Source organism: Branchiostoma floridae, chromosome 12 (genome assembly GCF_000003815.2).
Source record: "Branchiostoma floridae strain S238N-H82 chromosome 12, Bfl_VNyyK, whole genome shotgun sequence".
Classification (NCBI taxonomy): Eukaryota; Metazoa; Chordata; class Leptocardii; order Amphioxiformes; family Branchiostomatidae; genus Branchiostoma; species Branchiostoma floridae.
In genome coordinates, this window is record NC_049990.1 from 1,403,639 (window position 1) to 1,416,887 (window position 13,249).

The window sequence follows — 13,249 nt, forward strand, 5'->3', positions numbered from 1 at the left end:
GCAGTTAGACACTCACGTTAAGCATTGAGTTGTTATTGGAGCTGATGTGGGCTTGAGCCAGGCGTTTTATAATAGGGAGTCCAAACATATTGGTGAGTCGCGGTAAGTGACTATTGTAGGGGGGTCTGGGGGCATCCACCTTCCATGGTGCAGAGTTTTTGATGATTTTAAGTTAAAATAGTGCATTCTAAGGTATCCCAAGAGGCAAAAATACTGTTCCAGATGTCACAGTAGAAGACTGTGACCACAGATGACCTGGTAGCATCCCTGGTCAATCAGAATTTCATGCTTGTCAGAGGATTTTCTGCCCAGTATAGGGCGTCCAGGGGCATCAAATTTCTTGTTATTCTAAGAAAAGTGCGTCCAGATGACGCATTGACGCATGCCTGGCTAAAAGCCTGACTTGAGCCAGCAAACAGTATGGACAACATCATATCAATTCAAAGGGCATTTCAGATCATTATTGATTACTACAGTAGTCCACAATCGGAGAAGCATAATTGTATATAATTGCTGTTATAAAAACTAAGCCCTTTAAGGCAGTGGCGTCCTCTCTCCGAAAGGAGGAGGAACGCCCGCCTCACCTTCTTTTACAAGTTAGTTAACAACAAGATTAACATAGACACACAGAACCTACTGATTCCGACCCAAGGGCGAACCCGAGGCAGCCATCAACATAAGTACAAACCAATCTTTGCAAGAACAGACACATACAAGTACTCATATTTTCCTAGAACAATTCCGGAGTGGAATTCCCTGCCTGGCACGGTAGTAAGTGCTCCCACAGTTGAGAGCTTCCGCGCCAGGCAGGAGGGCTGCCCGCCCTAACCCGGGACCTCAGCTCCCCCCCTACTTTGCCCCTTTGCCCCTTGCGGGGTTATATGGGGGTAACCCATGATGATGATGATGATTCATGACATTGCATGAGGAACCTGAAAGTGAATTCGAGTCATGCAACTTCCCAAGTTCTTATTGATATGGGATGCAGCACAGCAAGTAATGCATTTATTTGGATGCATTCAAAGTACATTTTGATTCATTTTCAGATTTTATCATTGCTATCTGGCTTTGTCAGGGAAGCATATTAACTTCCTCGACTGAATGGTAAATGAATTGAACTATAGGAAACCAGACAACCCATTCTAAATTTCTATATCGTCTTCAAGTAATAAGGAAGCTTAATTCAGGAATATTGAACATCAAGTGCTGAAATAAACCACAAGAGTAGGACATTGGATTCTTTCCAAAGACTTGAGGTCTTAAAATATTCTAGACACAACTTATTCAGGTTGTGTAACTTTCCACATCATTACCAAATGCTGGAAAAATCCCAGTACTGCAAAGAAAAGGGCGCTGCATCTATATCCCATGCCCATGAGGCCGTTAGCATTCCGCGGAGCCCGTTTCGCACGTCAGAGAAGAACATTAAGGGTTGTTTTATGGGCACTTTTATGCAGTAATAGTTCACAGCAGTGAGCCGCTCCGCGATCTGTATTCAGGCTGAGACTGGTAATGGCACTGCGCATAAGTCCTGTTTCTAGCTGCATTTTTATGTCTCTAGTGTATGTCCAAGAAAACGACTCAGAGACCAAAAAATTAGATCTATTTCTGTGGTGGTCTTATAATGAAGAAAAGCAGCTATTTCTGTGATTGTCTTTTCATGAAGAGAAGCAGCTAGTGTCACATACATGTATATACCATTAAGGACTTCCAAGTTGAGGTTTTTTCATGTCTCTTTTTCTTTTCACTCACAGCTCCGGGTGCTGTTCCAAGCTGCATTTTCATTAGTTTGAATAATCATGGTAATTTTATTGTAAGGCCAGGGTTGATGTCGATGGCAGCATTGATTTTCGGCCTTATTTTTAAATTTTTAAAAATTTTTTTTTATTGACTTTCAAAGAACATAAAACACATGTATGGCCCGTAAATCATAAACAGAGTGACACTTGAAAAACTATAGAACTGAAGATTAAAATAAAGTAAAGGTAGTGACAAAATAAAGTTCTAGAAGTTGTACCCCAATTACCATTGCAGCAATGCATAATGTATAAGACATATCAAATTGAATATAACCAATTAATTTTCCCCATTTACCGATATGCTTTCTAGTTTTGTCAAGTCTTCTCGCTATAATTTTCGGCCTTATTGCATCTCCCTTAAAGATAGAGGTCTTTGATGTAAAAGTATTTCTTAATCACATCTTAAAGCATAACAGACTTTAACTACTGAATAACGTCAGAGGCAGCAGTTTTAGATGCTCCTGTGGCACTTGTGACTCAAATAAGAATTGTCTGATAAAAGATGAAGATTACAAAAAAAAAGCAATGATGAGCAAGATAGTTAATGTAGCTGCTCCTGTCAAGTTTCTATCTCAAGCACCTCCAATAAAGTCATCAAAATTACCCTAAGCAATCAAACCAGTGGACCCATTTTTTTTCTTCTTGTCCATTTACACCTCCAATAAAGTCATTCAACTTACACCAAGCAATCAAAGCAAATTATGGTAAAAGATGAAATTTACCAAAAAAAACGAAACTGTTTGCAATGAGCAAGATACTGAAAGTGGCAGCTCTTACAGAGTTTCCATCACTTCTAATAAAGTCATCAAGCACACCCTAAGCAATCAAACCAGTGGACCCATTTACACGTGGCATAATAAATAAGCTGTTGCTATAATTAATTGCTAAACGAGAGCAGAGGCAGCAGTTTCGGAGCCATGTCTGACCTAAATAAGTGGCATTACTGAAGTAACGATGGACAAGATAAGGCTGGGGTTGATGAATCTGGAGCTGGGATTGCCCAGATTGCCACATAAAACCCGACTGCGATGGCTGAAGCTCCATTTAGGTGCCGTACTGTCGGGTCCCTAGTGTGCCATCTGTCTGTGTCAGTCTGATCTTACTGAGGGTCTGCATGCTCTTTTCCGTAAGGCGTAGGCAGGCCTTTTTAATTTTCCGTAATTCGTAGGGAAGCTATTTTATTTTACATTTGTCGAAGCGGGATGAAGCGTAAAGCGTTGGTAGCCTTCGTGAATTTAACGTTAAGTGTGGTCAGCCATCCCGAATTTAGCGTAAATTGTTGCCAGGACCCCCCATGCAGACCCTCTTTACTGCAGACGACTGCGCAGCGCGGTAGGATGGGCTGATGCCAGAAATACCAGCTGTTGCCATGGGCCTGCCTAGCTTTGGTAACATGCAGTACTTGTGATAGTCGGCAGGGTCGGAGGAACCTAATGTTAAGGGTTGTAGTTTCTGTGGTTGTGGTTTCTGTGACCTGAGGAGTCTTGGTGAAAAAGAAAATCAAAGATAAAGAACAGAATTCTTATAGGTGTATTAATTTTGAAATGCTTGCAAGGCAACACTTATTCATTTCCTAGGCTTACAAACGATGATTGAAATGAAGATCTAGAAAGAAGACAATACAAAGAAAGATTAGAGGGTTAGAAGAAGCTTGAATCTTGAGCTAAGTTCTTTCCCTGAAATGTGTGCACCCAAGTAAAGACTTTCCTTCAGAGGGCTTTCATGTTGGCCTCCCAGATCTCTGTCTGTTTTTTTTTCTTTCTGTTAACTGTTTGTGGCCTGTACATGACACCTGGATATGACATATACATGTTTGTGTATGTTGTTGTTAATTGTTGTTTATTGTTATTGTTTACCACAGATCTCATACCTGGCTGTTGATGACATGTACCTGTCCCACCCGCCCCTGGAGAAGGATATCTACTGGAACCAGCCGGACCCAGACCTGCCCTACACACAGGCAGCTCTTAGCAGTAGAACAACTCCCTTCCTGGGATCTACCTTCGAACTCAGGTAAGAAGGTGGCATTTCCCAGATGTTTGAGCAATGTTTGGTTGTTGTTTTTATGGAACGGGGAATGTGAGTGTTATTTAAGATGTTGTGTCGGGGTCTTGATCTTTGATCTACTTTAGTTGTCTCTACCTTCGACCCCTGAGTTAAGAGGTCTGTAGTTGTATTCACGAACATTTGTGTGGTCTTGTTTAAGAGGGATGTTGTGTTCATCTTTGGCCTACTTTGCCACGGTCCTTACGATTTTTCTCTTTTTGGTTCAAATGTCGAAATAGATGGACCGCCTAGATATTCAGCGTGTCAGTCAGAAGACGCACTTCATTCCTTTAGTGTTGTTTAGCTCCATTTTGACTCTTTACATCTAACAGATTTTCTATATCTTCCTACCCTCTCCTTAGACTGAACAAAGACGACATGGAGTTCACGCACCTCCCGACCTTGGAGGAGTCTTCCAGCAGCAGTGACAACCCTCCCAAGTACACCTCCAAGTTCCGCTCTCACGCCCCCGGCCCAAACTGCACCCTCTCCCACGCCAGTTCCACCTTCTCTCTGAAGAGCTCGGCCCCTGGGACCCCCGGGCAGCCGGTCCCCCACCCCTCGGGAATGAGGCGCATGGACAGCATCATCACACCCTGCTCTACCGCTACAAACAGTCTGAAGCGCAACTTCACCTTCCGTAAGCCCGCCCACCACGCAGACAGCTACACAGAGCTGCGCGCCATGGCCAAGATGCACCGCGTGGATTCTCAGGACTCGCTCGTCCCTCCTGAAGACCATACAGACCATGCGACAGGTGAGAAGGAGCTTGTCAGCCGGTCTCCTTCCGATCCCGGAAACCCATGTCTCAGCCTCAACAACTGTCTTAAAGGAAAGAAACTTCTACAAGCCGGTGATCAAGTTGCGGCGGCGGAAGGACACGGGACCGGTATCCCGGCCTTCTTCAGCTCTACGCCGTTGCCACGGAAACAGATGTCGCGGTCGGTGTCTGAGCTAGCGGCAGACGGTGCTCTCCTCGGCAGCAAGCTTGGCACGAACTTCCACGAGAGCCTTGACGAGGGGATGTCGAGCTTGACAAAGCTGGGACCCGGAAGCGATTTTCTCTGCTCGTCTGACTACTTCTCCAACGAGAAGCTTCGGGGGAACAAATCCTCCGCCAGTCTGGAGGAGAAAGACAAGTCTGCTTCCGCGGATCAGCCCAAAGACGGCGACAGCAAACCGTCACGGTTCACGGTGAGACGGCCGTCCGACACGCCGCCCCTCAGACCCAAGGGTCTGGCAGCGTTCCTGTATGATGATGATGATGTAGACGAGGGTTTGTACAGCGCCACCAACAGTGCCTACAGCACGGTGAACAGTGTGCACGATGTGGTCAGTATTGAGGTGCACCCCGTGCTGCCTGAGGACGATGATGCCACCTCTGGTCAGGAGCTGCAGGACAACAACAATCGGGACGACACGGCCCCGCCTCCGGACGTGGTGGTGGTGAACATGGAGGATGAGGAGAACGGCAACAGTCCGGAGACGGAGGTGGAGCTGCCGCGACTCACGTCCGTCTGAAGAAACTAACGTCTGTGCAATTCACCTTAACAAAGGGGCACACCTCATGATAATCTTACTTATGGTGCAAAATTGAAGTACTGGATCACATATTCAAGATAGAACAAAAAACTTTGAAATGTGGCGCAAATGTTACTGGTTTTACTGCAGACATGACATAGAACATTTGGTAACAATCTATATGCTATGTTATGTTGAGACATGACATTAATACGTGCAGGTCACATTGTGTTCGTTTCACACATTGTGCATTAGTGAAGTTAGTGGCTGCCTTACTGTCTGTTTTGTCCTTTAAATGTTCGTCAGAGAACTGTTCCTACACGTACACAGCTTGTTGTATACTTTTGCAAAACATGTGGTCTATATCAGTTACGGCGGCCTGTTGTGTCCTTTAAATGTGCCCTGGCTCTTCAGAAAACCGTTCCTAATTAGTACACGCACAGTTGGCCTTCTGAGTTCTAGATAAATCTGAATTCTGTTGCAAAATATTTTATTTGCAATACAACTACATCAGTAACAGAAGATTATAAGGCACAAACAAACAAAACAAAATGGTGCTGGTGATATGACCTGTATTATTTATGAAAGCCTGTCAGACAGCTAATGTATAGATTGCTTGAACCCTAAGAGGGCGATGTGTACATAATGTGAAGTGCCATCAAAGTGTCCGATACTGCAGCAAGTCTGCAGAAATGCTTAAAGCCACGTACTAGATAAAAGATGTCATATCAGAACTAGTGCTGACCGTTAGCTGTCCATATCCCAAGTGCAATCACTGACATATGCGTGTAGATAAAAAAAGAACTGAGTCCGATGCTGCAACGAAAGACAAAGTGCACACCTGATAATAAAGCGAATACCAAATTGTAAATTATGTAGCTATCCATAGCAACGGTTGATAAAAAAACACTCGGTAATTGATCAACAGCCAACAAATCAGGTGAAAAATGGAAAAGCTAGAGCCGTACAAAAACACGACTTCCCAGGTTTCTTTGTGGATGAAGATAGTTTGTCTCACATCTTGCAATCTTTGAAGAAAGTTTCACAGCAAGAGCTTAATGAGAGCTGGGCTCACGGCTACCAATGTTGTCAATGTCAAGTGCAAAAGCAAACGTTGGACGGGAAGTTGTCACGGAAATATGATTATGAGTGCCATGTTAGAACGACGTTTGAAACGTCAAGAGTATCATTTGTCAGTGAGAAGCTAGTACGCTGCTCTTATGAGCAAGCAAAGATGAGTGAGTGAGAAGGTAACAGAGAAAAATATTTTTCACCATATCTACTTTATCAAAGTAAAACATGTATTTTTACTTTACGTAAGTTGGAAGCCACATGTGTGTATTTTGTACACTGTGACGAAGTGTCCACGACTTGAATGTTTTCATTAGAGAAAACTACATATTTTTTCTTCAATATTGAAGACAATCTACATGTATTATCAATTATGTTGTAATATATTCTATTATATGTAATAGCTTATGAGATGGTTGTAAAGGGTGAATGTAGAATGTTGCACTTATATGATTATTTATCACTTACTAGTAGTATGTAAAACAAGTACTGTGAATGCAAGGCCATGAGTCTAGTTGTAGACTATATTTTTGTTGTATCAATTATTTCTATTTAGGAATGACTTCTGTATACTTTGAGGTTACAAACTAAGAAAGAACGAATGAAGAATTTGAAAGAAACAAAGCAAACCAAGAAAATGACAAAAAGATGAAACCTTGCGGCCCTTCGAAGTTCAGGAAAGGCATCAGACCAAATCACCGAATTGTCTCATGACATGACATTCACAAAGCTCCATGGGACCCGTACAGGCGTGCCTCTTAGTCTCCATTTTATAGCTATATATTATTTGTCTTTTCACTGCGGTGGTAAGAAAATCCGTATTGAGTGTATGTATACCGTCTACTAGGGCTGGGTACCGGTACAGAAAATTCAGGTCCAGGGGATCAGGTCCAGGTCCGAACCTGGACTTGATGGCTCATACCAATGGTCCGTTTCACTGCAAAGAAATCTGTTTGGTGGAGTATTAGACTTACACTGGTGTTTTAGAATCCTACAACGCTAACTGCACCTGTACGATTTGCTGTAAAACTTGGTAGAAATTACTATAAACTCTACTTCACTCTCGTTATTTTCTTCCACCTGCCAGCGCCAAAACGTCTGAATGCCTGATGAATTAATCGGTCCAACATCGGCCCACCTAATTTTTTCAGGTCCGGTTTTTCTGGACCGGTCCAATAAGAAAAAGCCTTTTTGTACCGGTACGCTGTACCGATACCCACGTCTACCGTACACATGCTGTGAAATGGAACCGTGTACATGATTCTCAGCGCTGCTACTTGCCAATATGTGTCTTCAGCAGTTTCTTCAATCTCTTCTGTCTGCCTAAATGGAGATGTTGGTTCGTTCGGTTGTTTTTCCTTATCTACACTTGTCCTGTACTGAAGATGTCACAGATCTGATGGGTCTGGTGCCAATGATTAAAGACAAAACAGCTTTACATACGGTGTGCAGCCTGTTTTTCATAATTATTTGATATCTTTAATATTCAAAAGATAACAAATGAGATTTTGCAAGTTGATGAATTATTTTAGATGTAGGACATGAGAATGGGCCAATATTTGCTCGTTCGTTGTCAAAAACGGACGATGCTTCCCCACCACACTGCCGTCAATTAATTATAATAATAATGATAATCTTTATTGCATGTTCATGCCTCTAGGTTAAATGATCACATGTGGTCTAATGGATGAAAAAGAAGAAACTAAACTTGTACAGTACTTTTATACTAGACTAATGGAAAATGATCTGAAATATGGCAGGACGCTGAAACAAAGTTATCCAGACGTTTACTACTGAAAAATGATACTCCCAATACATAAGCAGAGTCTGGTATGTATTTGTTTTGAGCTGTAACTCAATTAGTAGCGGTTTCACAATTGGGTTTCTGGTTCCAGTCAGTTTGTACCTGGGAGACCCTGGTTTGAATCCCGGGGAGGTTGTCTTTGGTGCAGCTGCATTCATCTTTCGGAAGGGGACGTAAAATTGAGGTCATGTGTTGGAGGAGATGTCTCAATACTTAAATCGGTACCTATTGGCTGCAACAAGGAATAAACGGATATATATATATATGTATATAATGTGTACGATGAAGGTCTTCATTTATTCCTTGTTGCAGCCAGTAGGTACCAATGTATATATATATATATATATATATATATATCACTAGGTTATGTTATGTATAGGAAGCAACAAAATAATGGTTGACAGATGCATAATATACATACAATGCCAACGTAACGCAAGCATTATACTCTACCAATGCAAGTGAATTCGTTTTCTCAAACAAGGTTAACATTTTGCATTAATGTCTAATCCAGACCATGTCTGGCATGGCGGTGAATCTGGATATTGTCTGATATTGATCCCATGTGAACCAGTCGTTCTGTCTGCTGTAACATGATACCCCCAGTATAGATCTGTCCAATGACACATCTATCACACGTGACATCATCACGTTCGAACCTGCAGATTCCGGGAATCGATGACCTTGGTAAGAACGACCTTGGGAAGATCTAAATCTGTACCTATAATCTGTCATAACGTCATTAGATGTTTTGAGTTGGATCATGATTTGACGGCAATCGTGTCGTAAAATCAAGTTTACTTTGCATTACGTGTCGTAAAATTTAATTTGCTTTTCGTAACGTGCCGTAAATTGATTCATTTCCCGTAACAAGACTTCCGGGTGTTTTCCCGGAAATGACAAGCTCTTCCTGGATATAGATAGAAGTTTTGCTGACACAACAAAAAGTACAGCGACTTAACGCGTGGACGCTACAAGCTACAAAATAGAAATACATAATATATCTAAAGATTCTGTTTTTACTAAAGAGTAGAGGCTAGAAAACATGAATTTGAAATATTAGTCTTGTAATATTCTGTTTCCTGCATTTTGCATCAGCCAGATGATCGTTCGATGATAGACATGGGGTGCTGTGAATTGAAATGTCCTGCAGTATATGACTACCGCGAATATTTCAAAACTGACTGTGGAATTACAGTAGTAAAACCTGCAAATTAAAAACTTGAGTTTTCCTATATAATCACTCTATGTCTATGGCGACCATAAGGCATAAGCTGATGTATTGAAGTGAAGGAAAACGAATGTAGGTAATCCTCCGTCTCGAGTATAACGACCTTTAGAGCCAGCTGGCCCCCTCCCCGCCAGACGTGTGCCATATATTCACACCGTATAGTGATCTATATTAATTCCTATGACACGCGGATGGCCTAGCAATGACGGCAGGGCGCATTTATATACTCGTCTGCTTATCTTTAATTGAAGACGAAAATTTTTCCTATAAAAAGAATCATGGGAGCCCATTGCTGAAACCTGGGCCTAGATACTGTTAAAGGAGAGCCACACCTCGAGCACGTTAAAGAACCCGCGTGCATCACACTCATCGAAAAGAGTAGGAGTCCTTCCCGGTGTGAGTGGTTCAACCCTACATGCCTATGGCCGCACCTGGGGCTATTACTTGCTGTCGTATTTAGGTCACCTGAGTTAGCGCCGAATGGCAGCTCGCTCCAGACACTTGCGATTTAGCCCCGCCAATTGTAAGCTCCTCGCAATTCAGCAGCCAAGAGAGAGTAGTCAGCCCACCCAATAACAAGTCAAGTCTGTTATTTGTCCCATTTGTGTTACCTGTAATTAGCCCTCAGGCAAGAATTTGCAATAAACAGCTATATTACACAAAATGTAGCATTGCAATATATCATCTAGTCTCCAGGCAGACATGTTAGCTGAATAAAAAAGGAGAAGATTTTGGCCAAATAGGGACAAGCAAGTTACTATGGGTTTTCAGTCAGTCTTTTGCAGTAAAGCCGAACAGTTCACTACTAGACTTTTATTCCTAACTTTCGCCAAATTCCTGTTGCTATTCGGCCAGGCGGGAGTCTGGTAGAGACTATATATCATCAGTATTTTTGTCTGTAGAACTTTAAACAAAAGTCCCAATTAAGACGTTATGTATGGGCAAATAGGGGAAGACTGCATCTCTGATTGGCCTGTTAAATAACGCAGTAGTACTAGTGAACAGCTAAGCAGGTGTTACTGGTGGGGTCACAGAAGGGGCGAGAAGAGAAATAGCGGCGGTCTGCGCTCAGTGATCCGGTTACAGTCGGATTAATAATGTATCAGTGGGTCTGAGAAGGGAGGAACTTTGAACATTTGTTATCACCTGACAACTGTCCCTTTCTTATAATACGATTAATTTAATCCTTTACATTAATTGCTTTTGCAAAGAAATTGCTTGTAATTTGTCTGTGGGCAGCATAACTCAATAACTCGAAAGGTTGTGGATGGAATTTTATATGTAGTTTAAAGCTGGTGCGTTACGCCGAACGGCGATTATACCGGCTATAAAGATACAGATACAGATACAGCATGAGTGTAGGGATCGGAAAGAAGAAGATCAAGTTGGATTATGGCCTTCCTAGCGGTATTCTACGGTACTGCAGTAGAACTTTCGTTGTAATTACCGGGATGGCATATATAAAAAGAATGTCATTCGAACTACGGAGCTTGCGATTAAAAATCTTTCCTCTGTCAAAAAACTTTTACATTTTCATGAGAAATAAACGTAAGGCGATGATTTTGGTTGGATTTCAATGGTTTGGATGAAAAAAGCAATACAAGAAAAGATTATCAATATTACATAAACATGCGTATATATCCTGCATCTGCTGTGATATTATACGACAATTAGCAATTCTGAAGCAACTGGATATGATCTTAGAAGCGGTCAGACGTTTCCGACAATATCCGTTATCTTTCGCCATTAACATTGAAGAGATCTTGTTGAAGAGCAAGTTATATTATCCTAACTATTAATAGATATACAAAGATGAAGACAATTTTGCAAGTATCATAGGAGACAAAGGTAAGAAAAGTTAAGGTGAAATTTATGCAAATGAGATAAAACATTGATATTACCCATAGGAAAATTAAGAAAAGATATTTCATCGTATGAAGTACTGTAAATGCATTTAAGTTCGCGGGGATTAAATTTCGCGGTAGCGGGAAAAGGATTATTCGCGGTGGTTTTAAGTTCGCGGTAGCACCATGCACTGAAGTCGGTTACTGCCATGTAAAAATGTTGGCGGTGGTTTAAGATGGCGGTAAATTTTCAACGCGAAAACTATGATCATAAGACCACCGCGGATTTTCTGCATTTACAGTATAGTCGTTACAGAATCACACCCCTTGTACTATCCCAAATGTGCTCTATCCCAAAAGCGCTTTTAGGATAGAAGCACTTCTGGGATAAGCCTGCATCCTAAATGTGCTTCTATTCTAAAAGCGCCCTAAGTCAGAGCGCATCCTGGATATCCCAGACGCGCTTCTTTGTCGCCGTCAATCATGGTGATTGACAGGACCGCAAGCGGTGATTGTTTCCATATTTGGTTCGACCTCGCGACCGTCTACTTACGATAATTGCGCTGAATGCTGGCTGATGTGCGAATTCCACCATTTAGAGTCATTTATTCAAGACATCTTGTTTCTGAAATAAAAGCATGGAGGGACTGAATGTGATGATATATATCTGCAACAGTCTTTTTCGTTAGTTATGAAATTTCTCAAAGCCCTGTCGTACTGTATAGTAGCTTTTATTTCTCCTTCATGGATATGAAAAGATGACAAGTCTTCTAATGGAAGTTATCTTTATTGCAAGTTAATGCACAGAGGTAATTATACACTGCTGAATACAATATGTATACAGTGTACACAGATAATGGGACATTTATCAAACCTAATTCCATGCAGATTAAACACTATTTTGTCCTTTTGATTCTCACTATATGATTTTCATCAATCTAATTGTGCATGGAAGACACAGAAAGCAATTCTCAATAGTTCATACCAAGATGTACTACAAAATGTACCATGTAAAATGTATTACAAAATGTACCATAATAAAACATGATGACAGTCAGTGAAAACGTCCAGCTGCTTATTGATCAATTCCCCAAGCCATTCAGTTCCCAGGTTGTATTCTATCGCAAAAGTGCTTCTGGGATAGAAGCAGATGTTCGTCTAACAAGAAAAGTATTTTGTCGTCTATCCTAAAAAGCGCTTCTGGGATAAAATGTGCTTTATCCCAAAAGCGCTTCTGGGATATCCAGAATACGTCGCAAGCGAAGGAGCGCATTCTGGATATCCTAGAAGCGCTTTTGGGATAGAAGCACATTTGGGATAGATCTGCATCCAAAATCTGCGTCTATCCTAAAAGCGCTTCTAGGATATCCAGAACACGTCGCAAGCGAAGAAGCGCATTCAGGATATCCTGAATGCGCTCCTGTCGAAGGCGGCCGACATCTGTCTTCTCCTGTGCAGGTTGACTTTGTTAATGGTTTGCTGAATGTCAGCTTCTGCTGGTTTTGTTTCGAACTATCGAACCGGAGATAGCGATACTACCTCGGTGTGTTGGGTCTATGCAGTCAACACGTCACGAGAAAATGGCAGCGGTCACTTCTGGCGATTGTTTACACCACAGTTTCCATATTTAGTTCGACCTCGCGACACTGGTCGTAATCTACGTGATGGAAATACGCAGTTTATAAAGCAAGCGCTGAACCTAAATTTTACGTGATTATGTGAGGGTTAGATCGGGCCACGGAGTCCCCAAAAATGATTTGTTTTTTGCAAACTACGTTGATTTGGTGTAAGTATATGCGATCTTCTATCACAATCAAACCCGGAAGTGACCGCGTGGGAGAACAAAGATGGCGGCCTCAGGTTGACTACCAAAAATCACATACAAGATAGTCTTCACCTCAAGAGACACTAAGCTCCTCCCACAAGCCGCACG

The 13,249-nt window shown here is 41.9% G+C and overlaps 1 protein-coding gene across 4 annotated transcripts in view; it reads left to right on the forward strand.

Annotated features, from left to right (window-relative positions):
- Positions 1-6,212, forward strand: part of LOC118427799 (bestrophin-2-like) — a 24,933-nt gene extending 18,721 nt beyond the window's left edge. For all 4 annotated transcript variants that reach the window (XM_035837752.1, XM_035837753.1, XM_035837755.1 and 1 more), the window contains 2 exons: positions 3,661-3,812; positions 4,208-6,212. In XM_035837752.1, the coding sequence (XP_035693645.1) occupies positions 3,661-3,812; positions 4,208-5,366 (1,311 nt within the window). In that variant the 3' untranslated portion in view covers positions 5,367-6,212. The remainder of the gene's footprint in view (positions 1-3,660; positions 3,813-4,207) is intronic.
- The last annotated feature ends 7,037 nt before the right edge of the window (positions 6,213-13,249 follow it).